This window comes from Apostichopus japonicus, chromosome 8, assembly GCF_037975245.1.
Source record: "Apostichopus japonicus isolate 1M-3 chromosome 8, ASM3797524v1, whole genome shotgun sequence".
Classification (NCBI taxonomy): Eukaryota; Metazoa; Echinodermata; class Holothuroidea; order Aspidochirotida; family Stichopodidae; genus Apostichopus; species Apostichopus japonicus.
Window position 1 is genome coordinate 2,111,422 of NC_092568.1, and position 22,250 is coordinate 2,133,671.

General features: G+C 38.2%; 2 protein-coding genes across 2 annotated transcripts in view; one reads left to right on the top strand and one right to left on the bottom strand.

Annotated features, from left to right (window-relative positions):
* The first annotated feature begins 4 nt into the window (after positions 1-4).
* On the top strand, positions 5-4,078 carry LOC139970379 (uncharacterized). The gene is made up of 2 exons (XM_071976014.1): positions 5-500; positions 2,013-4,078. Exons 1-2 carry the CDS (start codon positions 230-232, stop codon positions 2,888-2,890), a joined length of 1,149 nt encoding a protein of 382 aa, XP_071832115.1. The 5' UTR covers positions 5-229; the 3' UTR covers positions 2,891-4,078.
* A 1,747-nt stretch (positions 4,079-5,825) lies between these two features.
* The window catches only part of LOC139970378 (ribosome quality control complex subunit NEMF-like), a 40,443-nt gene continuing 24,018 nt past the window's right edge, over positions 5,826-22,250 (bottom strand). The window contains exons 26-35 of the mRNA XM_071976013.1: positions 21,640-21,796; positions 21,106-21,156; positions 20,566-20,643; positions 19,377-19,626; positions 18,416-18,477; positions 15,356-15,400; positions 11,894-12,000; positions 10,525-10,568; positions 9,943-10,022; positions 5,826-7,862 (exon numbers count right to left, since the gene is read on the bottom strand). Of these exons, the coding sequence (XP_071832114.1) occupies positions 7,773-7,862; positions 9,943-10,022; positions 10,525-10,568; positions 11,894-12,000; positions 15,356-15,400; positions 18,416-18,477; positions 19,377-19,626; positions 20,566-20,643; positions 21,106-21,156; positions 21,640-21,796 (964 nt within the window). The 3' untranslated portion in view covers positions 5,826-7,772. The remainder of the gene's footprint in view (positions 7,863-9,942; positions 10,023-10,524; positions 10,569-11,893; positions 12,001-15,355; positions 15,401-18,415; positions 18,478-19,376; positions 19,627-20,565; positions 20,644-21,105; positions 21,157-21,639; positions 21,797-22,250) is intronic.

The window sequence follows — 22,250 nt, forward strand, 5'->3', positions numbered from 1 at the left end:
ACAAAATGATTTTTGCCATTTTCTCTGTTCCATCGTTTAGAGAGAAAAAAGGATCTGTAGAACATTGAGCTTGCATTGATTTTAAGATCCGGATCCAGTTGTTTTGTCTTACGTGTGTACTGGCATATCTTGACTTTTCTCGCAAGTTCTACATCTTCCTGAAAGGGTTTTTTCATCGTCGTTTCTGGCTTCTAGTAATAGACATCATCCAAAACTTACTGATTTTAAAATGAGGGGTTTACTGTTCACCGTGCACTTCTGTGCTACCGTAGTGCAAATCTTACATTTCATCATTTTCACCTCAGCAGTCAGCGTAGCGTACGATGAACCTAGTTTACCATTGGTGTTACATAATAAAGTTACCCAGGACGGCATTGAGAAACAGGGCCTTGACGTGGTACCAGCCTTCTTAAACCACCTCTACGATTTCATCCAGTCCGACAGAATGTCTTCGTTTAGTCAAATTCATCTGCTGGCTAATCCGTGTCAAAACGTGTCACGTGAGTATACAAATTGATTGCTTTTAATCGTAACTGCGATAAGCCTTTTTCACTGTTTTCCACACTCTTTTTTGTTGTTGCTATTTCCCAACTAACTTGGAATTATCATGAAGACCTATAAAGTCTTAGATACGGTCCATGTTATCTATTGTCTTATTAAGGCATCACGTACAGGATCGTTTCAAGCAGTTGGTTCATAGGAAAGCACATTATTTACTATCGTATACGCCTCCTCTCTCTAAGAATGATATATCTTCGAATCTAACGAATATTCGTGTTTATATATAGCCAATAATGCTGAAATATAGGGATCGTGTCGGACACCGAGATCGTGACCCTTGGTGAACAGTCTTTAGGCGTGCCACTCAAGATACGCGTTCGACATAGGCCTATATATAATAGTGTCAAGTGCATGCTTCTTCTCGATACAGAATATTTCTCCTCCGAGTGATTGGTTACATTTTCTAAAACTGGGCAGTTGACTTCGGGAAACGCACGAAACACACACACACACACACACAAAAACACTGCAGACTGACAGTTTGGAAAAAGCGCTGCTTGTAAAGTTTTCCCAACTGAAGACGGTGCAACGTAAATCAGGCTAACTCGTGATCTTAATTAAATGTAGATGTGGGCACACTGCCCGACTATCCACAAGTTTCATGTAACAGGAAAAGATCGGAAATGAGGGGAAAATTGTGCTAGTGTAATGTTTGATTTATCTCTTCTGGCAAAGTTCAAGATATTGTTAATTTCTGGAATACCGCTAATTGATGATAATTTCAATACTAAACAGTAATATTAATCCTTTGTTACATAATTTCAGTCAGATATATGGCTCAATTAGGGACGACAGGTTCTTTTAACGACCAAGTATTCTACCATGACAGTCACCGCAATTTGTCCTTAACGAATTTCGATCAGTTGTAATAAAGATATTATATTTTTATGAGGCCATAAACGTTTTATGTTTGCTTATTGAGTTTTTTTGTTGTATCTGAGGAAGTGACCTGCGATGGCATATTTGTTAGCTATGATTGTTAGCCTATATTAAATAGTCCATGTTTATAGCCACTCATTCCTGATAGGCCTGAAGAATGTTAAGAGGGACAGTAGTACTTCTCAAAAACTATAATTGGTATTAATATACAACCGAAACAGATAGCAGGTTATCTCATTGATCTATACTATAAATCAAAATCAATTTCGTGCGAAAATGGCAGTTTTATGCAAGCGGGTCTATTAATGGACAAGTTGAACTCCGTTAGAGAGGTCTGTGAAAAATCGTTATAGCTTGGTCGGTTACTTATTATGCAATTTGTGGAAGCATTTGTACTAAATCATCCGTCATTTTGGCTTTATAGGCCTACATTTAACGCCAGAACCTGCCGTAAGAACGAGATTGGCGCGCGAAATTATCCAAAATATGTTTATTACGCCTAATTGCCATTAGTGAGTGCAATTTTTTCAACATTTTTGTGTAATATATATATATTTTTTTTATTATTTCAGGAATCGAGAACGAAACTCGTGTATCCTTTGTTTTGGATGACGATGAATTTGCGAATCTTAAACAGAATTTGCTGGTAGTCGCCGTAGACGAATACGAACATGAATGTGAACATGATCATGAGAGTCTAGTCGACGAAATGGCATGGACACAAAAAAGTATCTACCTTGAGAGTCCATCGGACGGAATCGTAAATCTGACAAGATGGGATTACGAAAATGCTACAAATCTTGGCAGATATAAAATTTTCAACGTGACCGACATTGTTTCGAGAATCATATCTGAGACCAACGTTAATAACTTAGCTCGGAAGTCGTCCACCGTGATTGGGTTTCATTTCATGAACGTAACAGAATGTATTAGCATTGAATCAGGAAACAGTTCACCTCTTCTTGTGGCCTTTGACGATTTCGAATTTGGAAATATTGAAACTGATTTTTTCCTCAATCAGCGTGAAAACAGTGATCAGAAATCCGCGCCGCTGATGCCAAGATTACGAGACGGGATGAAAGTTCGAAACAGGCGAAAAACTCCGGATACAAGCTGCCAGGTACGTGATTGGTACGTTGACTTCACCGAAGTCGGTTTGGATCACCTTATTTACGTACCGTCTGGTTACCATGCCAACTTCTGTTACGGTAGCTGTCATTATGAACATTTCCAGACTGAAGTGGAGAAGTCCAGGGACGCCATTGTGAGGGGAATCTCACGTCGACATATCCATAGCCACGACCAATGTGGCGATACCACAATGCCCCCATGTGCCACATGTGTTCCATCCTCTTTCGCACCATTAACATTAATTTACCGGACAGAAAGGTCCAATTTTGTCATTGACAGCGCCCAAAATATGACTGTGACGGCTTGCACTTGTATTTGACCGAACAGAATCGGGACAATTTAGGGAATAGGTGGTTTTCGCAAGACTTACCATCAAAACCGCTATATAGCACGTATTTAGATTTGGGCCTATAACTCTGGCCTATAACTCTTGCCTATGCATAGATGGTTTGACCACAACACATGATGGTGCATATGTTGGTGTTTGTTTATTATTTTAGAATGGTGTGTAACGGGGAACAGTGGGAAGGGGTGGGTACGTACAATGTCGAGAGATATGTTAGTAAAATCTTACATATTCTTGCCTCATTTTGATCTAGAAGTGTATATGTTATTGACGTTTTAATAACATTTATTTATTTTTAACTTTTGAATATCACCTATAGCATATTTGATCAACACAACAGGTGCTCACTTATATATTTGTTTTATATTTTTGAAGTTCATTTGTATTTATTGCTCTACTGTTCCGGCCGAGTAATTTTGCCATGCAGACTACCCAATCACTTGAATACTATCAAGATATAGGCTACTATATTTTGAAGGTCATGCTGGATGTTTCATCCTCTCGCGTATATTAGAATTTGCTGAGTAAATTCTAATAGGCTACGGGTATGCGGGAGAGGGCGCAACCTTAAACTATTTCCCGCTTAAAGGGTGTGACGACTCGCGCACTAAGAAACGTCTCATGCCGGTAATCTGACCTAGTTTCGAATGAGGTGTAACAGAAGTGTTAGACACCACCATCGATCCCAGAAAACACACACAGCTTGCTACCGTCGGTAGTTAGACACTAGTGTACAGTCAATACATACAGCTACGGTCAATACCCACAACACAATGTATCTAGCAGCGATGGACATCTCAGGTCTAGATAAAAGTTAACAAGGTATCACGCTTCATTTCTGCTTTTTTGCATTTTTTAGCGACAAGAAAAAACCTCACTTGCAAGCAACGGAAAGTTAACTTTTTCAGAGGGTGCCACGCGGTTTGGGGCGAGTCTTCAATGCCTTTAACTGGCTACGATGGTTTCATGTGAATGGGACTTGTCAAGGACTACTTGATAAAAGGTTGTGGATGATGTGTGTATAGATGGAGAGAGGTTAATGCCCAGGTGCCTCTTGTACCAAACGAGGTGAAAAAAGAACATGTGCAAATATGTCTTTATTGCTCTATTTATGTCTTATTATCAACAACAAAACCGATTTTTAAAACATTGCCTACTTGTTTTGTTTTTTATCTTTCAAGTTAATGTCAAAACTAATACTAGTTTAAGACCACTGGCAGGCTTCATGGTTTTAAACAATGTACGAAGTTCTTGAAGAGAATACGCTGAAACCAGGCCCGTTGCCAATAATACGATATGAAAAATTCTTTGGCAGAGTATGGCACTCAGTTGAGACAATTCTTCTAAGGCAGGGTTGTCCAACCTACGGCCCGCGGGCCACAGTCCAGCCCGCCGCAGGGTTGCGTCCGGCCCGCCAGAGATGCTCTACGGTGCAAAATTTTAGTGAGCAGATTTATTGATAACAATTTGCAGCTATATAATCATTCGAACCTTCTGGGTCCAAAAAACTGCATACAGGTCAGTTTGTGTGACACTCTCAGCGGAGGGGGGGGGGGCTGGACTTTATTCATTTGTTTTATCAGGAAGGAAAATAAATCAGTGCGCTCCGCGCGCAGTGCTCACATTTTTTTGGGCCTTGGGCTTCGGGCAAAACAAAAATCGAAAATCGAGCGTAGGGTTCATGCGGCCCCCTCCTTCATCATTATCATTCCATGTGGCTCTCCTCTGCAAAAGGTTGGACAACCCTGTTCTAAGGCGTACTTTCTATGTTCCGTTTCCAAGCACCTCCAGTGATAGTCCTGAACAGTATAGCCAAATGAAAGATTAGGAATTGTTCGTACTGTCAACGCGATCGCTTTGAAACATTATACGGGAGGAGAATATAGAGTGGTGTTATAGCATTAGAAAATTGTTTAAACTGACTGATTATGGCAGTCCATAAATTTGCCTTATTCATAAACGCCTTTCCCAAAACGCACACAACTGGATGTTCCACATGCTCGTACAGATGCCGGGAGCGAACATTTCAACTTCAGAACAGCGTCAAACTATCAGCACGGGAACCAGAGAAGACGCGAAAATCAGCATTTAAGAACCCAACAGCTCCTAAGCCCACCCCAGTTGATGTTTCCGGACTTTTGTAGATAGGCCATGACCCTTCATGGTGGAGTGCCCAAATTCTTCCCAGACTTGACACGAAAAATCCCCTGACTGAACGCTTCTCGCCCAACTGGACCATGGAGGTGGGGAGGGGTGGTCTCATGGCAGGAGGGGTCGTGTTGCATCTGTCAACGAAGGGCTGCTGATACAGTTCTTTATTTTATGCTGATGTCAACTGTAACCATTCCATCAATGGGACGGGGAGTGTACCAAATTTTGGTTGTGATGGCCTTTTTTATTCACCACCATGCATAATTAATAACAATGGGGTTTTAAATGAAGGACTCCGGGACAAAAAAGGTATTTAATACTTTGTAATTATTTTGCCATTGTTAAAAATGAAAGTGGACTTAAAAATAACCAGCCTTGAATTCATATTTGAAGTCCTTACTCTAAATTTGATGGAAACACAGGATATCCAAGAAGAGGAGTAAGGGGTGGGGGGGGGGGTTGGGGGAGGGTTCTAAATGACCCTCCTGCCAGACTAATTTATGTAAGGGAATGAATGTTTAGGGAAGGGCTTCATGGGTCCAAAGAACTGGTCTCATTTTACCGAACTGAATGTAAGAAATCCCACACACTGAACATTTTACCCCCAATTAGTGGGAGTGTGGGTGGGGGACAAATACCTCCTTTGCAAATGTCACTGGATGTAAAGGAATAACAGAAATAGCTTAGCTGCACATATTTAAATACAGTTTGCCTAGATAGTTTCCAAGCACTGCGAACATGAAAGTAAACATGTGACCAACGGTTCACAATAATTAGCCAAATCCAAAAAGGAATTTTTCTTTGCTTTCTCAAAATTTTGGTTCATTTTCCACCATGCTTTACATGTTTAAAAAATCTTGAATATAGTAGTGAACTGTCAAATATGAATTTTCTTAGCCAGCAAAACATTTGAGAATTTATTAAAAGAAAAATGCCTCCTGATATTGTCTACTTTTGGCTCAAGTGCCAAAGGTGACAAATCTTGGCTTAAACCTGGCAAATTTATTCCATTTTCATCGAAGAAACATAAAAAAGGACTTTCGGGATACATTTTAAATCTGTGACCATATGTTAACAACCCCAGAACAGTCTTTTAAAAGGTGACAGTGAATTGATTGGCTTGTAAATGAATTATTCAATTATAAATGCCACTTGTATAAATTGCTATGTAGTATTACCTAAACAAGACACTGTCATATCGAGATTAACTTTTATGCAGGGTAAATTTTTTTTAAAAAAAGCCCCCAGGTTTTGTGGAATCATTTCATAAAAGATTTCTACCAGTCATCTGCTTGACGGAGCAACTGAGGCAAATTTGATCAAGAATAAAAGTCAGAACCATTACATCAGGTATTTTCTAGCAATCTCGACCATTGCAAAATACAAATTTATTTTACTTCAATCTAAATAAATTTAACAACATTTCGAAATTTTGGGATGAAAAGAGTCGTGTTTGTCAAGGTCCCACCAATGTATTAAAGCGTATTGGCTCTCTGGCTTAAGGGAATTGCTATTTGCAATCCTCAACGGATTTTTATCTTCTGACAATGTGGTGCCACAGACTCCAGACTAACCACCAAGCAGATCCCAGCTCAAACCTGATGTGCAATACCGATGAAAGCCGATCGAAAATCGGAACTTTAGAACAGAAATTTATGAAATATGAGTAAACGAATAATGGAAAAACAAACTGGGGAATTTTTTCAAAATGGAAAAGAGCAAAGAAATATGATAGCTAGAACTGAATTTGGACCAGTGACCTCTGGGTTACAAGCCCAGGGCTCTACCAACTGAGTTAACTAGTTCTCAGTTAACTGAGCTATCAATCCAGCCCCTTAGAAATGTATGATAGAATCATAAGAAGATACTAGCGATAATTGCTTCAAATGATCTTGGACCTTCATCAAAACCAATAGCTCACTAAAGGAGTATCGACACGAAGAAGTATGAGATTAACCAAGGCTGAACTGGTTGACTTGAATCTGGGTATTCTTATACTTAAATAATAAATATAATATGCATGTTAGAAGAGCACATTTAATCAATGCTATTATTATAATAAGATATTCCAACTGCTGGTTTGTTAATACTTTCTGCTACAGCAGCAATGTTTTGCAGAAGTCATGTAGGACATTGGATTGATAATTTGAATAGGAAATCAAGTTAAGTAATGGGTACATTGCCCCTCGGGCAGCCGTGGGTTCGTTGAATAATACCACAAAATTAGTCCACATCACTACAATGGTGTGGAATAGTAATACTGTAACACACTCCCTGCAAAACTATTGTCATGATTCATCTTCCCAATAGTGGAAAAAATTAATATTTTTATAATGATGCACATTTATTAAAAAAAAAATCCCAAACGAATGTGAGAAAATAGTATAATGTAACTTGGGTTTCCTTCCAAAGTTGAGATTTGGGCAATAAACATGATACGAAACAAGCTGGCATATGCCGGACATAACTCTGTGAGTTATCGCACAAAATTACTATGTGAGGAAGTATTAAGGCCAGACATACACCAGAATCCATACACCATAAACCATCCACTCTACAGAGGACTTCTGTTAGGTAACGTAGGTTTAAAATGCAGCCAACTCCATTAGCCAAATTATGACACGACTTCTGCTTGGAGTCTGGCAGCTCGGACTTCTGTCTCTCATCAGAGAAATGATGACTACCGCTTTCACCGTCATAGATTTCACTTAGACTTTGCAGCTTTCTTGGCCTTTTGCAGGTTTGGAGCGGATATTTTCACTTTTCCAGGCATGTTTCTCGATAAATCGACATCCTGTTATTAGGAAAAGATTAATATGGATAACATTTCCAAGGTTGAGAAACCCAGTCGATGCTGGGGAAGGGTAGAGGAGGGGAAAATGGGATAAGGAGAAATTTTCTGTACTTAAGAGAGAGAAACCTCTTTTCTTTAGGGGAGGTGGGGGGGGGGAGAGCATTGAGTATAGCAAAAAGTAGGAAATATATTCCCGAATTACCCAGTCATCAAATTTTCTGAGAAACGTTTCATTTTTCAATATTCTACAGCAAATGTATGCGAGCATAAGTCTTTATGCTACCCAAAGAAGTTTTGCTCGCTTTTTCAATGAATTGGGAAGACGATGTTGATGCACCTCTAGAGATGATAGACCCCTACAATTCCTCGGCAAAGGAGTAAGAAGTTAAGAAACCACATGATTGATTGCATCATTGACCTGAAGCAGACATCAAAGTCACGGCTAAGATTTTGAACGAGATTATTTACTTCACTTGTAATTGAGAGAACTGTTATCAAACCCAGATGAGGGATCGGTGACCATGTAATAAACTGAAATTACGTCAAATCCCATGCAGAGGGAGACGAGAGGAGCAGTTGCCGAGAAATGACGACACCAATTTTTTTAGAAAACTTGAGAGCTCATTGGTAAATTAAAAGGAGCTTCATATCTCCATTCAAAAGGCTCAGTGATTGGAGAAGGTTCCAGCTAACATGGAATTGTATCAGTAGCCTCCAAAACAATGATTCTTCAAGATTTTACTCTTAGGCACAAAATCCTTCTTTTAATATTTTGTAAACTGGACAAAATTGCGACTCTCAGTGCATGTTGTATTCCTACATCGTTTTCTCATTTTTACCAAAATGATCCATTCAACATCTGAGGCTCATCAATGAAAACAAGGTCCATTAGGTCAGTTGTTTAGATACAAAAACACAATAGGGAATATAAGCAGGGGTGTAGCGAGGTTTTTTTGTTGGGGGGGTGTGGAGAATTTGATTTGCCGACGGATCTGGAAGTGGTGACTGAAATGCGGGAGGGGTCTAAGGGTAGGGGGTGTCCCCCTCCCCTTTGGCAATTTTTTAGTTTTGAAACGTCCTTAGATGCAATCTGGTGCATATTTTAAGTCAAATTTGATTTGCCGACGAATCTGGAAGTGGTGACTGAAATGAGGGAGGGGTCTAAGGGGAGGGGGTGTCCCCCTCCCCTTTGGCAATTTTTTAGTTTTGAAACGTCCTTAGATGCAATCTGGTGCATATTTTAAGTCAAATTTGATTTGCCGACGGATCTGGAAGTGGTGACTGAAATGAGGGAGGGGTCTAAGGGGAGGGGGTGTCCCCCTCCCCTTTGGCAATTTTTTAGTTTTGAAACGTCCTTAGATGCAATCTGGTGCATATTTTAAGTCAAATTTGATTTGCCGACGGATCTGGAAGTGGTGACTGAAATGGGGGAGGGGTCTAAGGGTAGGGGGTCTACCCCTCCCTTTTGGAAAAATTAGTTTGAACGTCCTTAGATGCAATCTGGTGCATATTTTAAGTCAAATTTGGCACGGAAGAAGCTCCCGTTCTCCTTTTTGTATTCAGCTTTCCTTCTTTCTTCCCCTTTCGCTCTCTTCACCTTTTCTCCTTTTGCCGACAGACCCAAAATTTGCCGACAGCGACCAAATTATTGGGGGGGTGTGACACCCCCCCACACCCCCCCGCTCGCTACGCCCCTGAATATAAGTACAATTTCATGGCCTCAAATTAATTGTCATTTAAGGATAAACGGTGTTGAATGTCATCCCAGGTGCTTGTTATTTCAATAATAATAATAAAAATCATTATAATAATAATAATAATATAAATATAAATAATAATAATAATAATAATTTTATAATAAAACAAAGTCTTAACCACTTAGGAGCAAAGGAACACTTGGTACATTTTATGTCTTGATAACGGTAACAGTTACCGAAACATTACTTTCATAAGGCAGGTTTTGTTTGTCAATGATATATAAGACTAGAGCTCCTCCTTTCAGACTTTGTTTTACAGTTTGAGTTCATTAATCACGTGGGTTACTTCACAAGCACATCTAGCTTCTTAAACAGATACATACCTTGCAACCTTTGAATAAATCTTTTTCCCTGTTTGTGCAATCCCTCGAAGTCTGGAACACATGGAGGGCAGACTTGGCAGCTATTCAAAGGAGAAAAGTGATACTACATATGGCTTCCTTTGTCATATATCAACAACAAAAACAGACCTGCCAAATCCTAAAGGCAACCATTTAAAACAACTGCTACCATGTTACACTTATAACTGTCAACATCTTTATCTCTTCCCTCCTTTTTTTTTTGGCGGGGGGGGGGTTATGGGGTTGGGATGAAAAAGTGTAAAATTTCCTATGTTTGTGCAGGACAGGTGAGCTGGTTTGCAAAAACCAAAACAAGAATAACAACAGCATTTCCACTATCCTCACCAACACTACAGCAGAAATACAACAACATCAGAAAAGTAAAGAAAGTAAAGAACATCGAATATGCAGAATCACAGAGAGCAAGGAAGGGATGCCCTTTAAAAAAGCTTCTTTTTTTTTTAGGGGGGGGGAAACAATTAAATTCCATCTAAGTTATCTTTGCTTTTTAATAATCTACTGAGGCATGCTTGAGCATTTCTTAAGTTGTCTACTTGAACTTACCACGCCCTTTTTTCCCAGTACCTGGAGTCACTTTCACCTTGTACCTTGAAGAAACGTCAAAAATGAGAACCAAGTTAAAACAAACGCGACCGACAGTGTAAGTAACAAAATGCACTTCATAAAAATTTGCACTATTGTTATGAAACGTTACTATGACGATATTCCCAACGTTTAAAATTTATTATTAAAAATTAGATACAATAAGTTGTCAATTAAACATCAGAAAATTGTTCAATTGCTCAGTTAAAGCAAATGAGCAATCCAACATTTTCCTGACTTTTGATAAGATGTTATCTTGTTATCTAAACAATTTACTGAAAAATGTCAATGGGCAAAGTTTTTCTTATGTTGATGGCACTTTTAAGCTTCCGTAGTTCCCAGCAAAAGAAGAATATATACTAAGCATCCTGGTCAAATTTGCAGGCAATACTAACACATTATGATTCAAGATTACTGACAGTTGAATTTGAAGGGAACAGGTGTGGTGTCATAGTTGCACATTGAGGAGCGGAATGTTGGGTTTTCTCTCACGGTTTTCAATTTAATATTTTGACCTTGGATGAGATAGGGTTCAAATTTGATTGAGGGGATGTGAAACCATCGATATCTTAACCACTGCAGTGTATTCATATGTTAATGCATTTGGATTTTGAACCAGAAAAATTTCATCGACATTTCGAAGAAAATCATGAAACAAATATTCCAGAGTGCACCTGTTTGCTCAACGTTCCCCTTTGGTACACCGCATGTCAACTTCAAATGTATTATCTCGTAAACGAGATACAGAAATTGGATACAAATTTCACCAATCGTCATCAGTCAAAACTATATATTCCTCTGGACTACCCTTTCCATTTCAAACTGTGTCACCCTGAAGTCAAGCTATATCTTGCACCTTATCATATTCCACCTTCCTTCCTAATAGTAAGCCCTCCTTCCCTAAGCAAGAATATAGAACCCCTCCCATGTATTCTTGGCCATACTGTTTCTATATATGGCAATTGTGTGCATGAGAAAAAAAATCCATAACACTCCATCTCCCCCTGTCCCTGTGTCCCCTCCCCATGACCTAATAAAAATTTAATTCTGTCTAATAAGGAGGTGAGAATCCAGCAAAATCTCTTTAGACTGCTCAGTACAATTACTTAAATTTTGCCTTGCACTGTATGGCACGCAAACTGGCACAGCAAAATCTCTTTAGACTGCTTGATACTCTTACTTATAATTTTGCCTTGCACTGTATGGCACATAAACTGGCACAGCAAAATCCCTTTAGACTGCTTGGCACACTTACTTATAACTTTGCATTGCACTGTATGGCACGCAAACTGGCACAGCAAAATCTCTTTCGACTGCTTGGCACACTTACTTGTAATTTTGCATTGCACTGTATGGCGCACAAACTGGCACAGCGAATAAAAGGAAATCCTCCTCGTGCGGACAACCAGTCAAGGAATCGACAATCGATGAACTCTCCTATGTAAAACGGGCAGAAATATATAAACAAGTCACATACCATTGTTTGGCTGCCTTACGGTGTTAGGTAGACGTTTATAGACACCTATGTATGAAATACGTGATGATATCGGCAGTAAAATGTCTGTTGGAACTGAAAAGTAACTGATCATTACTTGAAACTCTAGCATATTTGTCCTCATTTTGTTTACCTTTACCTCATCCCACGCCCCCCCATATAGCTTATCCCGGTAGCCTACCCTCCCTCCTTACACGATCCCCTCCCCTTAAACTGCAGACATGAAAACACTGTGTTCTCTCAAGAATCTAACAACACATCGCAAGGATGAGAAATATCAAAACAATGACACTCGTGTCAATATGTTTGGGTGGAAATATTTTCCATCATGTTAAGAATGATTCTAGTCACAGTTTTATGGAGGAAGTGTCCGACATTCTCACATATTCAAATAATCCAATCCCTAACTGGAACAAGCTAATGAGTTTGAAGACTAGGCGACTGTCATGAGAAAACTCAATACCAAGTTCTAGCCTCCTCCTCCTATAAATATAACTCAAAATGCAGCTTTTCACAACTACCTAATTCCCGGTCATAAGGTTATATCTTACAGAGTGATGTATGAACTTGTTACCCACATTGAGATTAATAGTAGATTGACCCCTTACATCACATTTAAAAAAAAAAAAAAAAAAAAATCGGGTAGAATTGAAAAAAAGAGTTAAAGGAAACCTAGTCGAATGGGAAAATTGGTTAACTACAGAATTCAAATTTTTGATATATAAATTGCAAGATTCCTGTGCTACCCCTGGTCTATGAATCCATACATGGATGAAACCAGGAAAAATCAATTTCAGCCAACAAAATGAGCATAGATGAGGGAGCAACTAATGATCAGCTTCTTCCTAAGTAACACCCCCCCCCCACTCCCCTCCTCGCAAAGAAAAGCCTGGTTCCTCTCTACAAGGTATGCATATCAGTTGTCATCTCAAATCCCACTGAAAAATACAATTTTTCCCAGCACCAATAGAATGTGGAATTTTACACTTTGTATTGTTTATCTGTGGAAATCTCCATGGTGATACTAGTGGTGGCTGTTACTGAAACCAATGTTAGTAACATCTGATATTGTTAGAAACATTTAAAACTTTTTAACAAATAGTGTTGAAAGTATCACATGTAACCCCAAATTAGTTAATTTGAGTATTACTGAAGTAAGGAAATTAATGCTAAAGAAACCAGTCCAAAATTCAAACATCGGGTAATTATCTGTGATGTCATTACTAGATTTGCTTTTATTTTTTCACATACTGCCTGTACAATAAACACATGGAAGTTCTGGTATCTCAAAAAAATTGTTTTAAGCTTTTTCAGCACATATTTTATCCGTGGTTTATATATCTTTTTAATCAAACATACCCAACTGTGAATGGCTAAAGGTTACAGAACACTTACCAATTGATTAATAGCAGTAACCATGAAAGGATGGTCATGGGGTGAAATTGTTTTTGACATATTCTTAGCATCCTGGTGAAATTTTCCCTCAATCTTTTTATCCTGCTTTTGTGGCTCAATAATTTGAATTTTTTCATATTTTGTACCAAACATGAACTGGAGACAAACGGGTGTAATGTCATAGCTGCACATTAACATTAATTCCCCCCTCCCTCCTCCCCTTTTATGTTACATTAAAATGAGTCAGTGTGTTTGGAAGTAGAAAATTGGATGCAAATATTGAACGAAAAAAACAAAACAAAAACATTGTGCATCTGTGCCATACCAGCTGTTTGGCTGCAATTTAATGTCTGGTGTATAAGAAGGCTTCAAATTCAACTTTCACTATCTCAAAATGCTATGCACGAATTATATTAATGCAAATTTTCACCACGATGCTTATAATATGTTCCTCTTTCATCAGTGCAAAATATAAATCTACCCCTGGACAGTTCTTTTAACTTACAGCAGCAACCTTTTAACACAAAAGACCTAACTTGATGCAGTTTAAGTCATTTGATGACGATTGAAAAATTGCAGAAACACCATGTAGTACTATGTTGTACTTGCTAGTACTATGTTGTACTTGGTAGTACTATGTAGTTCTAGGTTGTACTTTGTAGTACTAGGTTGTACTTTGCAGTTCTTTGTTGTACTATGTCGTACTTTGCAGTACTATGTTGTATTTTGTAGTACCATGTTGTACTTTGTAGTACCATGTAGTACCACGATGCACTTTGTAGTACCATGCTGTACTTTACAGTACTATGTTGTACTTTGTAGAACTATGTTGTACTTTGTAGTACTATGTTGAACTCTGTAGTACTATGTTGTACTTTGTAGTGCTGTTGTACTCTGTAGTACAAAGTTGTACTTGGTAGAACTATGTTGTACTCTGTAGTGGTCATAATTGGCTTAGACAGAAACTTGACTTTTTTCTGGAAGATTGGAAACAAGTGCAATTTAATCATAAATTTTGTGTTTAAAAATTATGTTTCTCTCAACAGAACAATACTATACATTGCAAACGCAACAGACCTTTTTTTCATGTGTCTATTTCGTTTTTATCAAGTTTGGTTTTAAAACATATTTCAAAATAGCTTCTTGACTGTACATAAAAAAAAATAAAAAAATGAAAAAAATATGTGCAAAACTGACGATTTTAATCCTTATAATACAACGGATAATTTTTCTTTGCTCAAGCGTCACACAAACCTCGATATTTGAAATGCCATGTAATTGGCAAGCCGACAAGTTTTAACATGTGTATCTCACTTTGTAGTAGTTTCGATTGATCATCTGTTTATCTGAGACCACTGAATTGATAAATAATATTTATGTTCTGTTGTCTTAATGACATATCATCTTTGATTTTATCTGAGATTGACATAATATATCAGAAAGTCTATCCATAAAATTGAATAGGAAACAAATTTAATTCCTTGAAAAAAAAAGAAAAAAAAAAGTTCTTGATTTCATCAAACCATCCTTTTCTTCTTTTGAAGATTAAAGTCTAACATTACAATAAGGTGAAGTCAGGTAAGTCATAAAATATGATTTAATCAAACCAAACAAAAGAAAAACAATATGTTTATTTGTAATCCTATACTTGCTGCTATTTCAAAGACAGGGTTAGCTTTCAAAATCTCAAGACAGGGAAAAATTGATCCCATTTGCTCTCAGGATAACCAAGGAGGCAGATGATCAAAGGGTTACATTCGTACCTTATCTGTTGCAACCAATATGTCAGGTTCAAGACACCTTACCACTGGTATGTCACTGTGACAATGAATTGTCCTGGTACCCCCTTGTGGATCATGTGACTATTACGTTAATCTCGTAACTATTACGTTAATCTCTCACCTGTTTGAGTTGGCCATCAGCTGTATCGTCGTCATCTGACGGCACCTGTCGAAGATGAGTGATGAAGATTAACGTAACAAAGAGATTAAATTCGCACCTATACATCACACGCTCGGTATCCTAGGATGGGGTTACATACTTACCTAAAAGGCCGTGTAACTTGTCTGATGTGTCCGTTATCTGTATCTACGGCAATTTATCGCAAAAGAATGCTTAAAGATCCAAGATGACAGTGCTGAATTATAATCTGTCAATTCGATACAAGCATTGCATATAGACAGAGTTTCGGGAAATAGTCTTAATAGCACCAGCACAAGGCATGGAATGACAGGGAAGGATGAGGGTGAAGGGGGTGGGGGAGGGGTTAGAGTCATTGGACAGGTTTTTTATAAGGAGCAACATGGTCACATACTTTCTGTTCTACTTTTAGTGATTTTTTTTTTAAGGCCAAGTCACACTTGAATTAGCTGTCTGCAAACATTTAGGCCTACCACCCAGGATCTTTTGTAGTGATTGGGGCACAGCCTACCAGAGGGCCCCCCCAACCCCACCCTATTGGAACGATGCTCAGATTCAAAAAGAGCTAGTTTGGGGGATGGACTTGATGTTGAAAGAAGGTAGCTTCATTGATATTTGACAGCAAGGTCTGAAAACTAGATAAATTTCCCAACATTTGGAAAAATCTCAAGTGACCTCCTTTTGACCTCCTCTGGAGCAAGCTTAATAGTTGAGCATTTAACTAGCAAATATAAACGCATAGTGAACTAGGACTGTGTAATCATCATAGCATAGTTTGGAACAATATTCAAGCCTTATCACCAACTCATGTTACCTGATGGCATCTCCATACTATGTACCTTATACATATCTAGCCCCTTCCCACTATAAAACCAAAGTTGACCAGACGACAGATGACACGAGGTTTAAAGGAATGTTTCCACTTTCCCACAGCGGGCATCTTTCGCAAAGCATCAAAGTAAAACTTGTGGTTTGCTACCAGATAGGGACTGCACTATTTAACACAAAGACCTTTCTTGGTAGGCCATCTAATACCCATGACAAAAGTTAAATGCATATTTGAAGATAAACATTGTGTAAAAGGGAATAAAGTAACAGGTCAAACATGATACAATCCACGCGGTCCTCTCTCGCTTCATCTGTCATGACTAATCCATTTAGCCCTTGCCCTCTAAGAGATAAACCAAATTAAAGGGATATGCTAAGTGCCAGAAGTTGAAGCTTTTCTAACATTTGTTGTAAAGTTTCTACAATCTAAATGAAAAACAAAGGGCTAATGGCAAAAATATAAAAGGAATAAAAAAAAAAAAGAAAATGGTTCCTTTGGTATCTTATTTGGCAATGCAGAGTGACATAATTATGGATATGGAACTGAGAATGTCTCAGTTTATTACATGTTTATAATTTACAAAAGGTTTGTTAACAATGTTTATATGTTTATAATGTACATAATCAATGTACAAAAATCTCTACCCATAAAAGGAACATAATATTTATTCATACAATAAACTTTGAATGTTATTTATATATGTTAATAATAATCAGCCATTTTTTTATGATGCTTAAGTTGCCACAAATGTGGGAGAAACCTGCAAGGGCTTATGGCTTCCAATTCAACATTTTAACTCAAATTTGGAATCTTTTCAATTTTAGGTCATTTCAGTTGGGAAAACCGTAAATTGCTCGTGGATGAAAACCCCACCATACTTTGACCCGGCTGTCAGTGGCGTCACCAGACTTTTCAGTCTGGGGGGGCACCAGCATTTGATGGGGGGGCACTTAGGTGGATACGGATCGCCGTCCTGGGGGAGGGGTCTTTGGAAAATTTTCGCATACGGAGGATGGGCTAGATGCAAAATGGTGCCACATTTGATGCTAAATTCGATCTGAAGATATCTCCAGAAATTGCTATTTTTGAGGTAATGATTTTAACAACGCGCAGAATTTTGCAAAGGATATGAACCACATGCTGTCAATATTATGCCTTACCCTATCAATAGAACCTACATTGGTTGAATTAATGTGTGCATGACACCCGACTCCTTTCTTGTCCTTCTCGTTTTCTCCCATTATCTATTAAGATGTAACAGATTCCAGCATCGTTATTGGCTCCTATCCTATAGCCGCTGGTATGGCGTGAGCACTGACACATTCAATGTAATATCGACACCTGTTGTGATGGCGCAGGTTACGACTTCGATACCCGACGGTCAAGGATAAACTTTTTCATTTTTTCGCAGCTCATTTGAAGAAAATACGAATTACTGTGCTTCTTTGTCCTTATGAAAAACCAACTCAGATGATGGGAGTTGAATATAACAAAATATATATATTTTTTTTACCAACCCAAATCTCAGATGGGGGGGCACTCGGGGGGCACTAGGTTTTCCAGGGGGGGCACGTGCCCCCCTGGCCCCCCCTTGGCGACGCCACTGCCGGCCGTGTATCGAACCCAGAACCTCCCGATTGCTTAGCCTCATTGCTTCAAATGCCACAGCACCTTCATGCCCATTGCGGATAATTTGCTTCAGGAAATGAAGGGTAGACCTCTGGTATTCAAACTTGCTTTAAAACTTGGTGATCCTCAATTTCCTCCTTCATTATCTTGGCAACCCTCTATGCTGTGACCTGGAGAATGGCTCTAGGGCCTGGGGGGTATCCCCCTTCCCCCTCTTTTCATCATTAAGTGTGCATTGTTGCACAATTGTGTCATATATTGCAACTTTCATAGTACTTTATGTTCAAGCTATTCCACTTTTTGTTTTTTTCCACAAATATCAGCAATTTTTTTTTTACGACAGAATTCTTTTGCCGACCCGTAGTAGGGTCATGCCCCACTTTGAATACCCAGGGGAGACTATATGATAAAAAAAAAGACAACTTCAAATTGATCTTCCTGACCCTACCTCTAATTAGGTCTGGATAAGAGGTGCATAATGAGAGACCTTGAAAGTATAGGGCAGCAAAAAAAAAAAAAACCATCATGCAAGTCAGCAGAAGCAAATTCTACAAATCCAATCTCTTGAGTAGAAGATATCTTACCTCTTCCCCTTTATCCTTCCAATGATGTTTCACTTCTACAGGTTCCACACCTTGGATGGTTTCTGTTAAGAGACAGGTAATAGTTTACAGGAGCAAAGTTCAGTCAAAATTTGTCAATTGTTATGTAAATGGCTAGTAAACACAAATTTCAAGGGATTGGGTTCACATTTCTCAAGTATACAGCTGCAAATTGATATTTGAACTACCTGTGAGTGGCCTGCTTAGGCAAATACTGCATTCATACTCTTATTGGGGGTTACTGATACAACTACACATGATGACCACAGCAATGCACTTCAGACTGTTCAGGGCCACTAGAGGGATGGTCTGCAAACTGTGAGGCGCCACAAAAGTGAGTCCAAAAAACCAAAAAAATGTGGCTCAAAGGATTTTTCCAGTCATTGGAATAATTATCTTTTGTTTTAGAGTTTGCTGAGGAAAATGGAATTGGATATTTTTTCATAAAATAAAGTTCATAACTTAGCTCGTTTACATAAATTCTGAGACTTGATTCTCATCTGAGAGGTGGGAATCTGGTGAGTCTCGGCTCAGTCCTTATGGAAGATACTGGGTGATTGCAGACCAATGCACTGTAGTAACTATATATCAGCTAACAATACAGTAATATACTACAGGATTACCATAGCAACAGATATGCACACTGTTATATAATATATTAGTTTTCAAGACAAAGGAGTGTTCCACAATTGATTCAGTGACGATGCCACACAGTCAATAACAGTAGTCATTCACTTGGATACTGTTTGGTGCACTGAAGTATATCAGCTACTGCTAATCTTCTGTATGTACCCCATTACTGCTGCAGTCTATCTTGACACATGCTGGACAGGCCTATACAATGTATGTTTATGACAAATAGCCTACTGATATTAATAAACAAAGACAAAGATAAAGATAATGAAATGCAATTTTGCAATGTCAACAACCCAGATGATTTTACCTTCAGATTCATCCTTGATGGCAAGTTTTTCAACTTCGTCAATGACATCCGTAGATTCTTCTGATTTGGTCACCTGATCAGTCATGAGGGTTTCATCAGATGTAACAGCTTTAGCTGTGTCTTTTAGTACAACGAGTTGTTGATGTTTCGGCTGTGGTTTCTTTACCGTTTCTTCATTATTTCCTGTTCGATTCTTATGCTTGGCCTTCTTTCCTTTTTTAACTTTGGTATCTTTTGGAACACCTGAGGACTATAAAGAAAAGAACACAGTGTTTGTCGATGGATAATTGGTCTAAGAATTTCTAGAATAACGATGTGATTACAAAGTTTGCTATGTGAGAGATAATGGTGCATACCTCTCAAGTGGCACAGAACTTTCATAAATTACACAGAAGTGGGCATAAAACAAAGATGTATGAAAATGATAAAATATTTCAAGGAATTTTGGTTTAGGCAACTGCAGAACTGTATATGGTAAAAATTTGCAAAAAAGAAAAATACTCTGAGCCATTTCTGGGCAATGGTAAGTCCATAAAACTATTGTATAGGCCTACATGGTAATGCTACATTTATCTAATAGGGATAACCCTGGAAAACTTTGGATTCTAAACATTAAAGTGAGAGATCCCTTGAAATATCAAATGCTGGAGAGGAATGGTGAAGTTATTATTTTGGAAAGCCTTGTCTCCTATGTGTAGCTGGTGTAACATTACTCCAAAGAAGCTGAGTATTATTTACCTAAATAGCCTAATGTTAAATCCTACCACATAGTGTGATGCTGCTTGCTTCTCTTTTCAGTGTTTGGCTGGTACCACAGCTTTAATATATGTCAGAGCTAGATTTATGCTGTGTGCTGTTATGAGAAATTCCAAATTTTCCTAACCCTCAAGAAGGATTCAACTGCAATACTTTCCTTGAGTTTGATAGTATAAACTGGCTTTTAAAAACACCTTCTTTGCACCCTTTTGACATAGTGACATATGCTTCACCTGTTTGAAGAGATGCTTTATCTAACACATTGAGATTGCAGACAATAACAACAAGTACAATGGAATAAAACTTAGATGTACATTAAATGTCAAATACTTTAAAGAAAAATAGCACAAATGTATTAATATTTCATAGAGTGAAGATAACAAAAGGGAAAATTTGAAAAAGAACATTGTTAAAGGTCTATAAATTTCCTTACAGCTAATAGTTCCATCTTCAACCTTCTCTCTTCTTCGTCTTGGTCTCGATACTTTTGTCTCATTTTCTTCAATTTATGCTGGATGAAAATTGAAAAATGAAACTGTTAAGTTGTAGTCTGTAGTATTAGTCAAATATTATCACACAGATAGAATGAAAAAGTTGCAAGATGAGTCCTACAAATTCTGCTAGGCTACATTCAACGAGACTAACATGTATCATTAGCCACAAGAGTGAAAAAAGTGAGAATGCGACAGAAAATGTGAGGAATCACAGCCTTTCAGTTTTTGAGTGGTAACAGGTATCAAAGAAGAGTTGTACGCAAAATCAATTTTCAATAAGTCAAAACATTCTTTACAGCTTTATCAATTGTAACAACTCTGGAGAGGCAAGCATCAAGCTTTATCTGGCTCCACAACAGTCCCTTGTGAGGTAAAGCTATCAAAAAAAAATAGTTGTTTGACAAAACTTGGGGTAAAAATACACCAAAGAGACTGTAAAATTAAAAAACAAAATGGCACTACTTTGAACATCAGTTTACCTTTTGACCTCTTTTCAGAGGTACAGGATTTGATGAGGTTACATCTGGGATCTGCAAATCAAAGAAATAAAAGTTCAGAGCTTGCAAATGTAAGCAGATATCATTGACTAACTAATGAATTGTCATTCAATTGACTGATTGTCCGGCCACACTGAAACCTTTTCAGTTGAGTCAACTATGAATCTCTTATTATTTACAATAAGCTACAAAATCAGAATATAACAAAAGAAAAACAGAAAATATTTGTATTAGGGGCAAAATCGTTTTAAATCAAAAGAAATCATTGACTCCTTGTTGATAACAATCGTGTTGTACAAAGATCTTGGGAGTGTCTCAGTCTTGATCGATTGCAACCGTAAGCTGGATGATATCTAAAGGTTTAGTAATAATACAGACAAAATGGAGATAAGAGACAATTACACTGAAGGGGACAAGCATCCATGGAATCAAATTTTAAATGGTCACAACAAAGAAACAAGTCCATGTGATGAAGTAAAACCACATTTCTTTAAAATGATCTCCAAATGATATAACCTCTGAGGTGGTGCCATTCTTTCCCTCTTTTAATCTGTCTGCTTTCTCTTCTGCTCTTTTCCTTTCTGCATCTTCTCTTTCATCCTCCCCTATCCTCTCTTCCTCTGCAACCTCCATTTCCTCGTTGGTCCATCCTTGCTTCTTTTTCTTTAATTCCCTTTAAAGGTTATAGTAGAAATGAAATAAAAACTTAAAAAGAAACAAAGCAGGAATGCAAAAATCCAGTTTTGAAAGCTCACCTTTGTGGTTTTATATTTTCAGTAAGGGGGGGTGGGGGGGGGTCTTGAAAGCACTTTCAAGATTTCTGACACTAAGGAGGGATCTGAGGGTCACAGTAATGATTTCCACACAGAAGAACCACCCTAATGGAAATTTCAACACCACTGTAAATTGGTCTATCCCTTTCACCCACCCCACCCCACCCCTACCCCCACCCCCCATCTCAAACCTGTGTTGGGGTCCCAGACCTTCATATTTTATAACTGACTACTGTATTCCAAGGCAGTGATATGCATATAACTCTATTGCTTAAACAGTCCCATGACCAAATAGGTATGAAATCACTGGGTGTTGCTGCCTGGGCCCATTTTATTGAAGGGGGTGAGGTTTGG

Coding starts and splice junctions, on each gene's coding strand:
- LOC139970379 (XM_071976014.1), top strand. CDS start 230: ATGAGGGGTTTACTGTTCACCGTGCACTTCTGTGCTACCGTAGTGCAA. Junction 501..2,012: donor TCCGTGTCAAAACGTGTCAC/GTGAGTATACAA, acceptor TTATTATTTCAG/GAATCGAGAACGAAACTCGT.